The 18,873-nt window shown below is 55.4% G+C and overlaps 2 protein-coding genes across 2 annotated transcripts in view; one reads left to right on the plus strand and one right to left on the minus strand.

Annotated features, from left to right (window-relative positions):
• DET1 (DET1 partner of COP1 E3 ubiquitin ligase) overlaps positions 1-11,684 on the minus strand; it is a 26,030-nt gene extending 14,346 nt beyond the window's left edge. Inside the window, 1 exon segment of the mRNA XM_005419713.2 lies at positions 11,621-11,684. Coding sequence (XP_005419770.1) covers positions 11,621-11,684 — 64 coding nt within the window.
• A 7,011-nt stretch (positions 11,685-18,695) lies between these two features.
• The window catches only part of LOC102035962 (apoptosis-enhancing nuclease), a 3,546-nt gene continuing 3,368 nt past the window's right edge, over positions 18,696-18,873 (plus strand). The window contains exon 1 of the mRNA XM_014306433.2: positions 18,696-18,717. Coding sequence (XP_014161908.1) covers positions 18,696-18,717 — 22 coding nt within the window. The remainder of the gene's footprint in view (positions 18,718-18,873) is intronic.

The following is an 18,873-nucleotide window of genomic DNA, read 5'->3' on the forward strand; positions in this document are numbered from 1 at the left end:
GGGAGCCGGGAGATGGAGAGGGGCAGGGCACTCAGACCAGGGGGCTGGGGAGCCCAGGGGTCCCATCCCTGCATCCCAGGGCTGTGTTCTCCTGCTGTGGGGCAGCTGGACCCAGGGGTGCTGGGCAGCTTGGGGGATCCTGTTGGGGAAGATGAAACAGGAAAGCCTTATAAATATGATTGTCTGGCAAAAGATTGTGAGAATATAGAAACTATAAGTGAGATTGAAATGAAAGCAAGCTTTGAGATCCCTCAGTTACGGAACAACTGGAAAACAATGGCGTTGCCAGCTGAAGGTAATCCCCTTTTCATGAAACAATTCCCTCTGCTTACAGACAGCTCCAAGGGGCAGAGCAGACCCTGCCAGCTTGGCAGAAGGGGTCCAAAGAGGAGTTTTTAGGGTTCAAAATGTAACACAGTATGGTAATGTAATGACTCTTATAGGCTGTATGGAAATGCTGTAGGATTTGTATCTTGTACTAGATTGGTTAGTGAGAATCTGAATATTCAACACCCTTTGCAATAAACCCCAAGTTCCAAGCCCTGGCTTCAGAGATCTCTGGTCTCCATCTGTCCCGACTGTACTACCCCCCGACACTCCTACAGGATCCCATCCCTGCATCCCGTGGCTGTGCTCCCTCCCAGGGCTGTGACAGCAGCACCCAGCCGGTGTCACCTGCATGGAAGGGGGATGCTGTGGCAAAGCTCACAGCGCTGGATCCCCGTGTGTTTATGGGATGCTGTAGGGTCTCAGCAGCGCTGGCACAGAGCCGGACCCCACTGCCCCAGGGGATAAGAGCCGAGTGGCTCCAGCTGCCTTCCCGTGGGGTGTCAGCCTGCCTGGCACCCCTGAGCAGCGGGGGTGACCCCAGTGCCCCCCCAGCTGCCTGCCCCATTCCCATCCCAGGGCAGTTTGGTGGCCGGCCCTGCCCGCTGTCCCCCTGCCTGCCGGTGGCACAGGGCACGATGACAAGGCTACACCGAATGGCCCCGCGTCCCTCTTTGTCTCTCTGCCTCCCGCCTAATTAATTGAGATCCACCTTAATAGGATCAAGCTAAATACCGGAGAACATCCGAGCACACAGCAGCTGGCAGGAAAACGAGCGGCACCACCACCGAAGGGCAGCTCCTCGGCTCCTGGCCGGACAAAAGAGCCGCTAACGCAGCAGCGATTGATGCTCCCGGAGCTGAGAACTTCATCCCACAGCCTGCTCACAGCTCAGCCCCCTCCCGCTGCTGGGGAGGGGTCGGAGACCCTCTCTGGGCCAGTTCCAGGCAGTGGCAGGGATTGGGATCCTGGGCAATAAATCCCAGTGCAAGCACAATGCTGGGGACAAAGTTAGTCCTGGTTTATCTCAGCCTGGGGGTAGGCAGGAGGTGTGGGGTCACAGCGCCAGACCCCCAGCCAGGGGGTTGCTGAGGGCTCAGGACTCTTGGGACATTTCCCACCTCCCCCAGCATTTTGTGGGACCCTTTGGGGTCCAGCAATGGGGATCACACAGGTGTCCCCATCCTCCTGTGCCAGCACACAGGTGGGGTGTCCCCCTGCACGTCCCCAGCCAGAGGAACTGGGCCAGCCCAGCCTAACGCCCAGAGCTCTGATCCTGGGGCTGGTGTGGGTGCTGCTGGGGCATTGAGGGACCCTGGATACTGGGGGCTGGCCCGGGGGCTGCAGGGCTCCTCCAGCCTTGCAGGGCCACTCTGGGTCCTTGGCTTTGGATGTCACTGTGCTGCTTTTGGGGGAAGTCCCTTCAGCAGTGTGCCAAGGAAAGAGATGCTCCGTGCCTTTGTGGCATCACCAGCACCCTGCCACTGCCACATCCACCCCCAGCTGGTTTCTCCAGAGCCAGCAGATGGGTTAAAAATTAAACAAAAAAAAAAAAAAGAAAATAATATCATGCAGCTCATTTGGGCTGCTTTGGATGTTTTTTTCCTGTTCCTCAAGCGAGGACCCTTCTGCTGTTGTTGCATTGGCTGTTTCTCAAGAGCTCCCATCCCTGGATCCCGTGGCTGCTTTCCCAGGACTGGAGAGGGCTTGTGAGGAGAACAACTCTGGGCAGGTCACAGGGGTGGCTGCTCCTATCCTGGCTGCCCCCAGCCAGACACAACACCCAGCACGAAATCCCTGTGGGATTGGACCATCTCCTCACAGGGATGCTTGTGGAGGAAGAAAATCCTCCAGGTCCTGAGCCAACCCCCTCTCATGGCCACTGGGCTTGGTGGCTTCAACTTCTATCAAGCTGAGGGCAGGGGAAAAGAAAATCACCTCTATTTTTTTATTTTTCTTAATATGTAAAATAAGAGGGTGAAGTTTGCAGAGGGACCTGGTGTGGGGAAGGAATGCTGCAGCCCTGAGGTGCTCCCCAAAGCCCAGGGTGTGCAGGGATTAGTGAGGCTGTTCTGTGGGAACTGGCTGTCTCCATGGGGTCCTTTTTAGGGTGAAACATCCTAAAGATCATTACAGAAACCAGCTGGGGGAAAACCCTTGTTGGTGTGAGAAAGTCCAAAGGAAACAGAGGGAGTCTTTGGGGGTATCTCATCTTTCAAAAAAAGCAAGAATGTAATTAAATATTTCATTCTTCCCCAAGCCTGGGGAGTGACTTTATTCACATTTGCAGAGTTTGGGGCTCCCATTGCACATTCACACATTTCCTTAGAGGGGTGAACAAATCCCATCCAGCAAAGCCAGGACTTGGGCTCCCCTCTCCCCACGCTGGGCAGGTCTCACTGGGATGAGGCTCCATCAAAGCCAAGTTTGCAGGATGCAGCTCTGGTGGACCTTCACAGCTCTAAAATCTTTCTTTATCACCAAAACATCCCTTGCTCTGGTTTTAACTGATGTCAGGGACTCATTTTGGAGTGGAACTGGACGAATTGTAGAGGCTGTTAATGGAATCACCACCACTGGGATGTGGTCAACATCCAGCCTGGGACCTGTGGGTTCAGGGCTGGGCCCCCTTTTCTTGCTCTACAACACTAGTTGTCTCTGCTTGAAGGCAAAATCTACTTCAAACAGCCCCCAAAATTTCCCAGGCTTTTGCAGAACAGCCCAGGCAGGACCAGAGGGGGCAGAGATGGGGCTCACTGGGGTGCCTGCTCCTCCACGGGATGGCTGGGGTGGCTGTCACTGCTGGGGATCAGGGATCACAGGGGACATGGGGACAAGCCGTGACAGCACCTCCTGGGCAGGGGTCCGGGCTGGGGGAGCCCCCAAGGGCTGCACACCCCGTGGTGAGAGCTGGAGCTGCCCCCCAGCTTCACCCACAGCCAGTCCCTGTGCGGGTGACAGCGCTGTCCCCACCCCTACCCCAGCCAGGGGGTGCCACCCCGTGCCACCCTGGGGTGACAACGCTGTCCCCTACAACACACCCAGCACAGGGTGACAGCTCTGCCCACCCCCATGCCGCCCGTGGGGGTGACAGCCCCGTGTCCCCGTGCCGCCCGTGGGGGTGACAGCCCTGTGTCCCCGTGCCGCCCGTGGGGGGCAGCCTGGCAGCTCCTCCCGGCTGATGCGCAGTGACATTTGCAATCTGTTGCCATGGGCGCTCGGGGACTTTTGCTGTGGAGGGGGATCGCGCTTCTCCCCCCTCCTCCTCCTCCTCCCCTTCCCTCCCTCCCGATGACGTCATGGATGACCACGGTGGTGACAGGGCCACCTGTGGGCTGATGAGGGGTTTAAAGAGACAGTCTGCAGCTGCAACAGGAGCCCTGGCTATTGTCTCCGCACCTGAGAGCGGGGAAACCTGCAGCCCCCAAGCCATCCATCCATCCATCCATCCATCCATCCATCCATCCATCCATCCATCCATCCATGCACCGCATCCCATCCATCCCGTCCGTGTCACCTCATTCCTGCATCCCCTGCCACCACCACTGCAGCTCTCCCGGGACCGGGGGTCCCGACCTGGGTCCCGTTATCCCTTCCCTGTAGCGGCTCCTCCAAGGTAAGGCTGCGCTCCGTGCCCCCCCGTCCCGCTGGGGGCTGCAGCCCCGAATGCGCGGGTCCCTCCCTGCCTGAAGGGGCTGGGATGCTCCTGCCGGGGACGTGTGGGGGTCTGCAGCGTCCTCATCCCTGGCATTCCCAGCCGGCATTCCCAGACCACCTCAGAAGATGCCCACCCCTGGGGGTCTGCCTGCCTTCTATGCCAGCCCCCTGGAATAAACCTTGTCCCTGCTGTGGTCCTCATCAAGGGGACCCTGGGAGCTGATGCCATGCCATGCACCCCGAACCCACCACGGCCAAGCCCTGAGGGGCCCTGGGTGATGCCAGGAGCCACGGTGCATGCTGAGGGGGCAGGTGAGAGGAGGAGAGGAGCTGCCCTCCTCGCCTGGTGGGGGAAGAAGGACCAAGTGTGCCCTGTCCTAAGGGCTTTGTCCCACTGTCCTTCCAGCTCCAACAGGGCAAACAGCAGGTAAGTGCCTCTGTTCAGTGTCACTTGGATGTGCAGGCAGTGAACAAGGTAGAAAAAGGGTCTGGGACCTGTGAGAGGCTTGGAGAAGAGCAGGGTGGAGATGTGCATGCAGGGGTTGGTGTGTGCATTCCCAGTGAGAGGAAGGCTGTGTCCCTTCCCACCAGACACGTTCCACTGGTGACCCTGCAAGTCACCAAACTCCTCGATAGCTCCCACCAAGCAGCGCTGGAAGGTCTTTCTGAGCCCACAGCTGCCTGCAGATCCAGATCCACTGGAGCCTGCAGGGACCCCCAGCAGCCACAGAGCCCCTGGTCCCACAGGGGTGGCAAAACAACGGGGACAAAGCCCACAGCAAGCTGCCTCTGCAGCCTTCCTGGGCACCTGGGGAAGTGCTTCATGCTCCAGTGACTCTGTGGTCCATCCTTGAGGACCTGAGCAGAGCCAGTGATGCAGCTGCCCCTGGGATTCTGCTGGGGCCAGGCTGTCCATGTCCTGCTCCTGCTGGGAGCTGGAGGAATAAGCAGCAGCATGTTTCTGCCATCCATCCCTCAAAAGATGCAGAGGGCTCGGGCTGGGCCTGGTTTTTGGGTGGAAGAAGCAAAATATGAATTGTCTCACAGGTGGAAATTTCTGCCTGGGAGGTCTTGGCATTTGCCCACCTGGCAGCAGAAGTGCAGGGGCACAGCCTGGACCTCTTGGCACATTGCCTGGGAGATTTGGGGGGAACACCCACAGCCTCCTGTGGTGCTCTGTCACTTCTGGCCGCCCTGCTGCTATGGGTGCAGCCAGAGAACTGGGGAGCTGTGTTTGTGCTCAGCACCCCAGTGTGGCACAGAGCAGCCCTGGGTGCATCCGCTGCCTTTGGGGAGCTCTGGGGAAGCTGAGGCTGCTGCTCTCTGGGCAGCTCCCTGGAAGATGCTCCGAGCAGGGTCTGTAGCAGAGAGCTGTTGGGGGCTGGCTGCCAAGGTCAGGCTCACCCCCTTGCTGCAGGTTGTGTGGGCAGGGGCTGCTGGAGCTAATTTAATATCACATGGGTACGGTGAGGGCTGCCTGTTGTTCCAGTGTCTCTAAAAGGTGCAAGCAGAGCTGAACAGGCTCGGGGTGGGGGTCTGGTTCGTGCATATAACACAGGGAGCAGGTGGGGGTTGTACGATGTGCGATGCACGGGAGGAGTTGTGGAGTAGCTGCCGGCTGTGCCCGATGATCCAGGGATGTACCGTGCAGCCCTCGTTCTTTTACTGCGTCCAAATCCTGCGAGAGCAGCGTATAACCAGGAGGGAACTCTTGCTTGTGTGCGAGGGCACCCAAATATACACATACACACACGTGTCCTACCCCGATACGTCGCGGAACCGGGGAATGCCAGCACATGAGCTGGTTACGCTCCCAGCTCCCCCCCGGCAAGCGCTTCCACCTCCCCCATCCCCTCGGGGAAAACTCTGCCGACGCTGCTGCTGATGGATATCGCTGCCGGAGCGCGGGCTTCTTTCCTGACCCTCCTTCTGGCATCGCCCAAATCCCCTCTGCCAGCTTTGCAAGCTTCAGCTGGAGATGGTGCAGGAGCTTGGAGATACATGCCTGTTTGCCAGGGTCTTACACAAGGATGGGATCTCCAACAGGGATTTCTCTGGGTGGGGAATGAAGCTGGGACTTTGCTCAGCCCAACCCTTTGGGCATGGGAGAGAGAGTTAGGATGGAGTGACCAATTCCAGCTTTGAGGTTTCTCGCTGGTCTGTGTTTTCCCGTCAGGGTCTGAGCCCACCCAAGGCTCAGGATGTCGCTGTGTGCCAGAGTGACAAACACAGCCTGTGTCCCTCTGGTCAAACACAGAGAGGGGATGAAGCTGCCAGCTTTGATCAAACCCTTGGCATGCTTTAGGCTGAACTCTGCCCAAGCCACAGGGAGGAAAGGTGAGGAGCTGTTGCCACCAGGCAATTGCCAACATCCCTCACCTCCCAACCTGGCTCAGCTTGTGCAAGCAGCAGACAGTGGCTCCTTGGCACCGAGGCTTTTCCAGCATAGCCTCTTAACCCTGCTAATTCCCCCGTGTTCTCCTGCCAGGCCTGCTGTCCCTCTGCCAGGGGATGGCCCGGAGCCTGCTAATTGCACCAGCAAGCGGCCACGTGTCTCCATCCCTGGGGTTGTTCTTTATTCTCTGGTGTTATTTTGGGGACTGCTGGCCCTTGTCTGGCAGTGTGGGACAGGATGGTGACTGGCAGCATCCCTTGCCCTTTCCCCTTCAGCATCACCTGCTAAATGATCTCAGTCACAGGTTGATGCCCCTGCTCCCAGTCTCACCAGGGATCAGGACAATCCTCAGCACAGCACAGAGCTTCTCCCATTCCTTATTCCCTGTTGGAAATGCAACAAAGGCACGGTGACAGGAAGATCTGCCTGAGCTTGCCTAACCCACTCTCAGCCCAAACGTCCACAACTCCAAGGCTGGTTCAGAGGTCCCAGAGTTGATTTTGAGGTACCATAGCTCATCCCCACAACAGTCCCCTGCTCTCCTCCCCTTCTCATCCAGGGGAGGCTCAGGGTGCCAGCAGCACCTCCCAGCTCCCCATCCCCTCCTCCTGTCCCCAGGCCATCTGGCCACACTCATCCATGTTAAACAAATGCTGGAGTCTATTATCAGGCCCTGCCTCCCCCTTCCCCCCCAGACAGATGGAGGCTGAGCGCACCCGGAGTCCCGGCCCGCAGCATTCATGTGTGTGAATGAGAAAATTGAATTATTTATGGCCATGTGAATAAGGCTGGCGGCTGCGGAGGCCAAGCGGAAAGGACTCCATTACGTGGAGAGTACCTGTTGCTATGGAGCTGGGGCTTCTTCCCCATGGCCCCCCATGCACAGCTGGATCCCTGCCTGCCCCCCATCCCACCCTGATCCTCATGGAGCTGGATGGAGAGCAGAGCTCAGTGCTGCACAGTGTGATTGGTATTGGGGCTTTCCTCCCTGCCCTGTGCCTGCTGCTCCTGCAGGCTGGTTGGGAGGTCACCCCAAATCTCCCCACATTTTGAAGCAGGACCTGCAATGCCATGTGGGGATGGTGTGGTGCTGGTGGCTAGTGGCTCCCTGACCCCCTGGCTAACATGATCTGCAGCCAGAAAACAGTGGGAAATATTGGGGTGGGAAGTGTTGGGGTGGGCAGTGCCAGCATCTCATGGCTAGGGCTGGGCAAAGCAAGTCTGACCCTGGCACAGCATGGGCCAATGGGTGACTCTCAGCTCAGACTCCTCAGCTCCCCTCAAAACTCCCATCCCTGGAGGCAGCAGGAGCTGTGACTTGAGGTCCCCTATTCTCCCCATGCCCAGGCAGAAAAGCAGCTTTGCAAGAGCAGGGACTCCTTCCAGAGCCACCTGCATTGCAGCCTCTCCTTCAGGGATGCCAAATCCTGCAGCGATGCTGAGGGAGGCGCTGGGGCTTCCCTCCCTCCCACTGTCTCCCCTACTCCTCTTTGGCTGAAAAGTAGGACTTTGTCCCTGTTGGGGTGCAGTCCTTCCTGCCTCGATGCCACACTGGGGTCAGGCCAGGACCTGGGGACCATGAGGGATGGGACGTGGCAGCCCCCAACCCTGCACGGCAGCAGTGCAGGGACTCCTGCTCCCTTCCCTGCAGAGCTAAGAATAGACTCCAGCTCCACTCCTGGTGCTGAGTGGGCTCTGCTGGGCTCAGAGGAATAAAAAGCAGGAAAATGCTTATTTTAGTTGCTGCAGTCGACAGCTGTGACTCGTATGTACCTAAGGAGCGGCTTTGCACCGTGTTTACCCTCCCGCTGCCGGGAGCAGAGGCACCACTGCAGACCTCCCATCCAGGCTGTGGATGCCCCTGCCATGCTCCCAGCCCCAAAATCCCAGCTGGCTCCCAATCCTTCTCCAGCACAACCGGCTGCCTCCCACTCTTCTTTTCCCCACGCTTTTAGAGTGAGCCCAGGCGATGCAGATGCTCCCACCATCCCCGTGCCTTGGGAGATTCTCCCCACCATCTCCCTGCACCAGCCACTGCTGGAGGCCAGCACAGGGTCCCAGGGTGCATCCAGCTACAGGGGGATTGTCCCCAGCACCTGAGGTAAAGGCAGGCTGCAGACACCCCTATGTGCTATGAGTGATGCACCTGCCTGGGATGCTGCAGCAGACACTTGCCAGCCCTGGCTCTGGGTGCAAGGCCAGGGGAAGCACCTGCTCCAGGAGAGCAGCTCTGGGCCCTTCTCCCCAGCGTCACCCCCGAGGTAAAGCCAAGAGAAAGCTAATTGTTACCATAGCTACGTGAAGTGGCCTTTCTTAGGGAGCCGCGTCATCACTGCTGTCACAAGGTTAAGGCGGTGGGGAGTGGTGGTGGGGAAAGGGGGGGGAGATGTGTTTTCTTTGGGAAAACCATGGCAACAGCTATTTCTAAGGGAACAGCTGTGCACAGCGAGGCCATGGGGAAGGGGCTGGGGCATCTCAATGCCAGCCATGCTCTGAAGGCAGCAGTGCCAGGTCCAGCAGCTCTCCATGGCAGACTGCATCTCCAGAGTCCCCTTCCCACCTGTGCCAGGGCTTGCTGGGTGTCTCCCGTGGTGCTGGCATGTTGCCATGGGCTCCAGCATGTCCAGAAAAGCAACATGAGGCCACTCCAGTTTGCTTGGCATGTTTCCATTGGGAGGGCTTGAAGGGCTGCCAGATGTGTGGGATGGTTGGGAGCACCCAACATGGGGAGTGGGGATGGAATTGCTTGTCCAGAGTAAATTCACACAGAAAGAGGCCCAGCAGAAAGCTCAAGATTGATTAATGAGTGACATGAAGCCTGAACAATCATAACATAAATACTGGTGGAAATCATAGGGAGGGTGTCGACTCCCCTGGAGTCAGTACAGGATGGGCTGGTGAAATGGGAAGGTGCTCTTGGGGCTAAGGAACACTAGTGGAGGTGCAAAAGCCATGGGGATGTCCTGCAGGTCCAGGAGACACAGAGGAATCCACAGCTTTGCAATGGCCAAGCAGACCCAGCCAGGAGAAGATGCTGGTCTCATCTGCACCCTCCACCCTGGCTCCTGTTCCAACACGTAGCTGGGAATTATCTCTGTTTGCTAGACACTTAATTAAGACCATTTCCCTGAAGGAAACCAAGATGGAGAGCTTCACTTCTCAGTATTCCAGCGCTTTCTGGCATTCGTTTCCACACCAATTAGGGTGTAAATTAGTCACCTGGAGAGCAATCCAGTGGCTGTGCTCAAGGGAAGCTCTTCAGCACATGTGCCATCTTCTTCCAGGAAGGCAGGTGGCAGGCACAGGTGGGGTGGCCACTGCAGGGACAGGGAAGGGGTCCTTAGGGTGCTGGGGCCTGCAGTTTGGGGTAACAGCTTGGGACTGGGCTGAGACTCTGGGACTGGGCATGGAGCAGAGTCAGCAAGAGGGTTTAGGGTGTCTCCATGAGCTGTGTGTGCTTCTCCTAGGCCCCTGGAGTTCAGGGTGGCTTGGTGGACCACTGGGTTCTGAGATTAGGCTCCCTGTTGGCTCTGACAAGAGAGGGAGGTGAATGTGGGCATGAGGTGCTCAGGTCTGTGCCTTGCTGTGATGGGATCCAAGAGGGTTGGCGCAGAAATGTGGCTCAAGGGTGGTTGATATCTTGAGGTTGCTGGGTCTGGACAGTCTCCTGCTCAGGTCTTCAGATGGACACGTGGAGGCAGCTCTGCCACAGCTGTGGCTGTGCATCCAGCCCTCTGCAGTGAGCCTGTCCTTGTCCACTCCAGCTGAGAGGTTTTTGTAGAAGACGCAGCTGAAATGTGGGATGAGAGTTCAGGAGGAGGAGGGTCCAAAGAGGAATAAGCAAATCCCCTCTGGGCAGCACTGGCTGCTCTCCCAGGGTGCTGCAGTTGTAGGAATTCACTGAACTCAACCAAGGGCACCTGCTGGGAGCAGAGGCACAGCCAGACAGCACTCAAGGGAAAATCTGGTTCATTGATTGATGGGAGATTGCGGTGGCAGACAGGCAGAAGAGGAGCTGGCAGAGAGGTGGCTCGGGGGAGGCCTCTGAAAGTCACAGCTGGCTGTGCACATGTCCCCATGTCACTCACGGAGTGGGGTCTCACTGCTGCACCAGGCATTGTCCCTGCTTTCCTCCCTCACCCTCTTCAGGGAGGTGCAATACATCCACAGCCCTGCTGAAATACTGCACAGAGCCTGTGCTGATTGCCAGCGAGTCAGGATTGGGAAGGTTTCAGCTAAAATACCGATTTCTTGGTAATCTCAGTGGTGAGGTTCAGCTTCCCCATTGCTTTTGATCCCTTTTTGCTGCACTTATGGGGTGGTCTTGGCTGGTGCCTCCTTCTCCATCAGAACACTCACGTCTGTCTCTGCCTGGGGGTCAGCTGCGTGGTGCTACTTCCCCTAAATATTCCAGCTTTCTCATTTCCTGTGGGCACAGCCACCATGCAGGGACCAGGCAGCTTCCTCACCTTCTGGCCAGCCTGCCCTCTGCCTGCTCCATCTCCTTCCAAACAGAAGCAGAGTTCCTGTGAGGAGCCACCTGCCCACAGGACGTGCTCTCCAAGCCCCCATTAGTTAGCAGTTGTCTTAAGCACTGCAACATTTGATGCCTTATTCCTCCTAATCCCGCCTGATGTAACCGTGCCTGTCCTCATTAGCCACATAATTGTCTGGCAAACACAAAACAGGCCCTGACACAGTCTAAGGAAATTGGCTTAAAAAATATGGAGCCACATTCTCAGATGTTGTTGAAGGGGTCTCATTTGTTTATTTGCATTCACACGGCACCCTGTGGATAATAAGAGCCAGACTGCTGCAAAAACACCTATTTTTCTTAAGGATCATCTGAGGTGGGAAATGGCAGCTGGGATATCCAGCACTCCTGAGGGATAACTACCTCTCTACTTGGTCCAAACTGCTGCACCGAGGGGTTTCCAAGAAGAGAAGGTGGCATGTGCCACCCATGTCCACGCTGGTAAGGTTGCCCAGGGAAAGACTTAGCCATCCACATCTCCCAGTGATAATGCCTGGAATGTGAATTTTGAATTTCTGACAGCAGATGACAGGGCTAGGTTAATGGAGGCAGCGGTAAGAAATCTAATTAACCCACAGTATGTTGTTTAATTTGTGCAAAGTTGTTGTGGCTACTCAACTATAAACTCCATGCCCGGCTCTAATGACAGTCACTCGCATGGCAGCAGTGGAGAGCATCCTGGAGGTGGGCAGCCACCCTGTGCTCACCCTTGAAGGTGCCCTCAATTACGTGCAGAGTGTTCCAGTGGCTGCCTCCATCTGGTTCTTCCATGGCATTTGAGACCCTTTTCTAGCTCTGCTCTTTGGAACGGGCACCTCTGCTGCTTCGCTGCCTGCTCTGGCATTCAACCCTGCTGCATGGCTTCCAAAAAACAGCCTTCAGGACCCAGCAGTGTCAATCTGTTGATTGCACTCAAGTCCAGGAGATGGCTCCAGGTCGTTGAGTTCCCATCACAGCTCTTAGGCTGCAATTATGTTCAAGGCTCTTTGCCTCAGTTATGTCTTTTTACTAATGCTCGGAGCCGCTGGACTGATCTTTTCTTCAAGGCTGACCTCCATGTAGCTTCCCAGGAGAGAGCCAGGACTGTTATTCATGCCAATTCACAAACCAAAGGCCAGTTGTCCATTATACGATCTTTTGAACAGCAGGGAACACCAGCAGGGCTGATGGCGGCTGACCTCTTTGTGTTGGTTCAGGGAGGAGCACAGGAAAAGGGCTGGATGGCACAGGTCAGGTTCTCTGCCCAGGTTAACCTCCCCCAGAGGTCTTTGACCAGACAACAGCTCCTCTGAAGAGGTGCTCTGGAGCCTGTGGTGCCCACAGAAGGGTGATGCTGCACCTCAGCTGCTCCATCTCTCACCTGAGCTCCATGGTCCCCCCATGACTGCTACAAGATACACAGATGCACACGTGCCTTGCAGGGACATCCATCCTGGGGAACAAAAAGCTTTAACCAGGTCCCAGAAGACTCCCAGTTGTCCAGTGAGGTGAAGTTTGACAAAAAAGGAATCAAGAAGGGAGGTGATTCACCTCTGGGGTGCATTAAAGCCAAGCAGGCTGATCCCACACTGCTGCAGGGTTTGCAGGAAGAGAGACTTCCAGCACTGAGCACGCTGAGGTCCTGCTGCTACCCTGAGAGTGTTGGGGGTGTGGAATCCAAGCACACCCTTGGCAGCAATGTACACTTGTTACACTGAGCCCTGCAAGCCTCCCCTGCAGCAGCTCCCACTCCCATTCCAAGGGGAATCCAGCCCCCTCTGTCTGATGGGAGTTTAGGAGGGAGACCTTGGCTCACTCCTGATCCTCCAAGCCAGTGGAGGTGCCTGGTGGTGATGCCAGGGCACTTCTCACTGTCCAGGATGGGATTCCCATCAAACAGGATGCCCAGCAAGCCAGCCTGCATTCACAAACAGGGTTCCCAGCAGAGTCCCATGTGCAGGGACACAGAAATGCCCTCGGAGCAGGGCCAGCTCAGTCACCACCAGTTTGAGTGTGTCCCTGAGCAAATCTCTTGGCATCCTGTTCCCACACTGCTGAGCTCCACAGCCCTTCCCCTCCAGCCTGGGGATGAAACCAGGTCCCTGGGCAGCCAAGGGGGGGAAGCAGCAGAGGAGCTCGATTTGGGTTTTCCTTTCTTTTCTTTCTTTCTTTTTTTTTTTTTTAAGAATTTAAAAGTGGCAGTGCTAGCAAAGGGTAATTATCCCTCTGTTCCAGCTGAAATACAATTAAGGCGGCTCTCAACGAGCCCCCGGGATATTGTGGTTTACTAATTAACAAGCGGATATGCTGTGGCCCCTGTCACGGCAATTACAGCATGAGACAGGCTTCAGGAGCTCTAATTACATGTCAGCCCGCAACACACGCTGCAATACAAATTAATGAGGGTCTGAGCTGGCAGTGGAGGGAGTTTGCCCAGCAAGAGGCTGAGATGGGCAGCAGGGATGGGGATGGATGCGGGAGATAGGGATGTGAGCCCAAGCCTGGGGATACCATTGCACACTGCAGGATCAGGAGGATGAAGGGAGGAAATTTGGGATGAAAAGCCCCGTGGTTACCCAAAAATGGTGCATTGAAGAAAAGGAGAGGGGCTTTTGCTTTGTGGAGCCATGGCCTGATGAGATGAGTGGCATTTGGGATGACTGCAATGAATAGCAAGTATCACATCTTCAGCTGTTAATTCCCAGACCAATAAAGATGCTGTTAAGAAAAGAAGTCAGATGGGAAATACCCAACAGGGTTTTGACTGCTGACAAATAACAAACAGATCTCCCAGAACCAGGAGGAATTTTTCTGACAAATTGTTTATTGGGGAAAGTTATGCACTTTCAGCTTGAGTTGAACTAATAGCTTTGGCCAGGTCTGGAAAATAAAAGTAAAGGCAATCAGGATTTTTGTAAATGCAGTTCTGACACCTTGCATTTTAAAAAGCTGCTTCCTTTCAAAATGTATTTAAAAGATGTAATTAAACCAAAAAAACAGACCGCACACCTAATGAGGACACTTTGTTTCTGACAAAATGAAACGATATTTATCAGCTTTGCTGATACTTATCAGAGTTTTGCTGCTCCAAGCTCAGCACTGACACATGTTGTCTGTGGCATTAGTGTGCCTGTTGAATTTACTGTCTCCTCTCCAGCACCTGTTTGCTGCCAAGGAGGGACAGAGGGAAGTGACATGGTGGATACTCCATGGTGGTGCTTTGGCCACCAGCATCACCTGCAAACCCTGCTGCAGACAGAGAGGTTCTTGGGCAGGATCTGGGGAAGATGAAGTGAAGCTCCCAGGTTTTGGAGTTCCCTCCAGCCTCCTGCAGGGGTGCAATCAATGGAGCTGAGGGGCAGCCCTTGCAGGGGATGGGGTCTCACACCAGGGGGGTGCACAGCAGGTCCCTCATTTGCTCAGGCTGTGATGAAGGCCTGAGAGGAGGCTGGTGAGGAGCTTTCAGACTAATCCTTCTCGTTCCCATGCACTGTGGGGAGGGGACCCTGCACAGTCCCCACTGCCAACACCCAGAGCACCTCTGTCCCAGAACGTGGCAGGGGAAGGGCACGCACCTCCCAGCACAGATCCCATTAACCATCGCAATTAACACGAGCCAGGCCCTCTCCCTTCCTTGTCACCCCAGCCAGAGCTGTACATAAAAATAACTGTTTATTACACAGCAGGCAGAGCCTGGCTTATCGCTGCAGCCAGGAAATTGCTGCGCAGAAACCGCACGTTTCACTTTTAATAAGTTTGGCAATAAAACATCTCATCAAACGAGGCCACGACAGGGCAATAATGAAGCTTCCGCGTGGACCATAATTGCTCACTGCTCTCCTGGGGGCCAGCCAGAAAATGGGGAGCGAGGGGGGAGATGGATGGCAGCATCATCCTCCCTCACCTCCTGCTCTGGGAGCACCCATCCCTCCTTATCCCCAGCAGCATCCCCGGAGCACTGACACCCCCCAGGACATGACTGAAGAGGAGATCTGTCCGTGCTGGAGGGATACAGGCAATTCCCATGGCATGTTGGACGAGTGTCAGAGGAATAGGGAGGTTCTTGGTGCTCTGAGGGAAAGGTTTTCTGTCTGCACAGCTTTCCAGCACTGAATAGTTTTCATGGCTGAGCAGGTGCTCTCACACACAGTCCGTCCCCATCCTTAGCCAGGAGAGACACAGTCTCCTGGAGGTGCTGCACAGGTGGGCTCAGGATGGGGATCTCAGCATGGCAATGGAGGGGTCCTGCAGGAATCCCTGTGCTGGGCCTCTGCTATGGACCAGGAGGGCTGCAGTGCTCCAAATCCCATCACAGCAAAGGCCAGGGGGTGACATGGTGCCTGTCTGTTCTGGCATCCTCGGCTGGTGACACCTCAGCCACACAGCACTGGCTGTCCCAGCTGGTCCCTTGCACCAAAGGATGGTGCTGGTATTTCCAGGTGCTCCATCGTGATGAGACTTTCTTCCTTTAAAGGAAATCAGGTCCAGCAATTTGGTCACTACCCCAACTTATTTCTGAGCTTCCCAACTTCTGTTTGCTCTTCTGGATGCTGCTGAGCACAAACCAGCCCTGCCACAAGCCTACTCAGGGTGATGGGAGCAGCTCAGGGAGCCCTGGTGAGGTTCCCCAAGCACAGGGGGGTGACAGAGAGGCACCAGGCAGCCTGCAGGGCCCAGGATGATGAAGTGGTCCCTCATCACCCCTGGAGGCAAAGCTGGGTCCTTGCTGCCTTCTCTGAGTGAACCTATCCCATTCCCACCCATCATCCCCCTTGGCAGGGAGGGAACAGAGAGGTCCAGGGGGACACAGTGCAACCAACACTGCAAAGAGGAGCTCTGGCATCGGGGTAATAGGAGACAAAACGATGCATGTTGAGGCTGGCACGAGGAAATGAAGCAGTTTAGAGTCACAGCAGGGATGTGCTGGCACTGGCAGGGCCTGCTGGCAGGCTCCTGGGTGGGCAGGAGGCTTTGTTCGCCTGCAGCACTGCTCTTGGGGAGTTTACCTGGAATTACTGATCCGCATTCATAAACATGATCACGTTAATTGCTTGCTGAGGCTGCAGTCACCATCTCCTCTCAGCACTGGGATTTCATCTCCCTTCCCACCCCAAATGTCAAGATGTGTCTGTTCTCCCATCCGCTCTGCACCACGGCTGAGGACAGAAGTGGCTGGAGGAGGGAGAGAGGCAGAGGATGGCTGAGTTCACGAGCCTGGGGCCACAGACAGACACCCACCTCCACCACCTCCGCTCTGCAAAGCAGCACCTTGAAAATAAAGAGCAGACAGCTTCTGGAGAGCACCAGGAGCTCTGCAGGAATCCCTGCAGCCTTGGGCAGTGATGGCCTGGGGAAAGGCATCCTGTCTAGGGACCACCTTTGATGGCAGAGCAATGACCAGGCAGCAGGAGAGGGACCAGCTCCCAGCTGAGGACAGAGACACCCAGGAACCAGCCTGGTGCTCATCTCACTTGGAGCACAGCCAATCACTTCTAGTAAATTATTCATCTGACAAATTTAGCCTGTTATTCTAGTCGTGCTCTACCCAGAGTTTTACAGATTTCGTTATTATTTCAAATTGTGCAAACACCGCAGAAACCTCTCCCGGGCTCTGGCGCGCTCTGCCTTCATCTCAGCTCATCTGCCACATCTGAAATGGGATTTCTACCATCTGGTGCCCAACCCTCCACCCCCAGCATGGCCCCAGGACCTTGGGGAGGTGAGTAGCATCCCTGTTCAAGACAAGGCTTTTACCAAAGGGAGAAATACCTACTGTGGGGGAACCATCTACTGAGGATCCGGGGGTCGGTGGGATCACAGGAGGCCACAGCACATTTTCAAAGTTATTTTGACTCACCTTTCAAAGATATTTTGACTTTTTTTCACTTCCATCTTTGTATATAGGGTAGGGAGAAAAAATGATAGCACTGTTCCCTTGCATCCTGGATTATCTGGTTTCTCAAGCCTGGTCACTCTGGAAAACAGGGAAAAGCTTTTCCCTTCCTCCCCACACGCCATAATTTCTTCTGTTCAGGTTTCTTTGTAGCCATGAGGGTACAGCAAAAAACTTTGCACTCTCAAAGAGAATGCAAACTATAGATCCTGGGAAGAGCAGAAGGAACATGGATGGGTTTGTTGTGGGCAAGACAAGAGTGATCAGACCCATGAGTGGAACACCAATGTGTCCAGGGAGAAGCTCTCAGCCAGGCACTGGAGTCTTCCATCACATAATGCAGGGTGTGAGGGAGAAGAGCAGGCACTGACACCACCTCCTTATCCACCCAGAGCTGGAGGAGAAATGCAAGCCCGTGTCCCGCACAGCAAGGCTTGAGTTTGCTCTCCCTTGTGTGGTGATAGTGAGCTCACACCAAAACACAGTGGAGAGGCCCAGGAATACGAAATGAACCATCTCCAAGAGCTGTAACGCACAGTTTCACCAAAAACACCAGAAAAGAGTGTAAGTTTCTACACAGAGACCTGACAGGACTCCCTAGCAAGATATTGTGAGACACTTGAATGACTCTCATTAAAGGGAGATTAATTAGCTGAACAGCAGGGATGGATGCAAGAAATACAAAACGTGAAGCAACTGATTTAAGGAAGAGTTTTACTGACCAAAAGAGAAACAGAAAATAAATAAGCCACAGGGCAATCTAAATCTTTCCTTTCTTACCAGGCTAGAGAAGCTAATGGGTGGTGGAAAGGGAGAACAGTGGAGTGTGAAACACTTGTCCTGCATCCCTGTGAGCCCCATCAGTAGCAGGGAGAGGGCACCCTCCCAGCCAGGCCCAGAGGGATGAGGATGGACACGGTGCCTGGTTCCCTGTGGAAGACTAGTGATTTTGTTGTTGTATGGCTCATCCCACCACAACAAGTCACAGTCTGCCCTAGGGCACACGGCCTCTGCAGCGATGCTGAAGGCGCGGGGACGAGCCTGGGGCTGGGGCTGCCTGCGGCCCTTCTCCTCTTCTGACCACCTCGGACATTGCTTTTGTGAGCTTTGAGAGGGAAGCAACGAGAGGCCGGTCTGAAACCCCCCCTTCAACCATGCCCCAGCCAGAGCTGCCCCCCACAACTCCAGGGAGCGTCCTGGGAGAGCCTGGAGGATGCACACGCCAAGCTGCCGTGCTCCAGCCCACCTGCAAGAGGAAGGGACACAGGGGACATTCAGGAAAAGTGCAGCCATGTGTTCGTGCTGGGCTGCATGGACTTGGCTTCAACCCAAGGCTCTTCAACCTCCCTCAAGAACTATTCCCTGTCGTACTAGCCACAAAAGTCCTGCTCTTATCAGCAGGATTCCTATGAGTTCACACCCCTTACCCACGATTCCAATAGGACAAGCTGATACACTATGAAAAACCTTCCTGCCACTCACACTAGCCCTGTGCCTCTGATATATCAGCATGCCAATTTGCTCCACGGGCCTACCTCCTTACCTAAGGCCCTACTGGAAATGTGCCTGAACACTAAGGGTCACTGATAAAGTGACCATGCAGGTGTACCAGCCCTCTCATGTCCTAATACTTAGAAAAGCAGGAATCGAACCTACACTAGAGGAATCAAAACCCTCCATACCTCCTTTATATTACTTTCTAGTAGGGTCAGCTAAACAAGCTCTCGGGCCCCAAACCCCGAAAATGATGGTTCAATTCCTTCCCCTGCTAATGAACCCCCAGGCAAATCTAATCATCACTAGCTTACTCCTAGGAACCGCAGCGCGCATCCCACCCCAAACCCAGCCCCACGGAGAGTCCGTTCTGCCAAAAGCAGAGGGGGGACAGGCTTGAAGCCCTGAGCATCACCATGTCTGCGCTGGGAACTCCGGGTGGGGATCTCCGGGACTCCCCAAAAACCCCAAAAACCCCAAACCAGCGACAGCCCCACCCTCGGGGGCGGCCGAAGCCCCGCCTCAATATGCAGATTAGCCGCTGGGAGCAGCCAATGGGAGAGCAGGGGGCGTGGTGACGGCGGGGGTTGCCCG

Source organism: Geospiza fortis, unplaced genomic scaffold (genome assembly GCF_000277835.1).
Source record: "Geospiza fortis unplaced genomic scaffold, GeoFor_1.0 scaffold171, whole genome shotgun sequence".
Lineage (NCBI taxonomy): Eukaryota > Metazoa > Chordata > Aves > Passeriformes > Thraupidae > Geospiza > Geospiza fortis.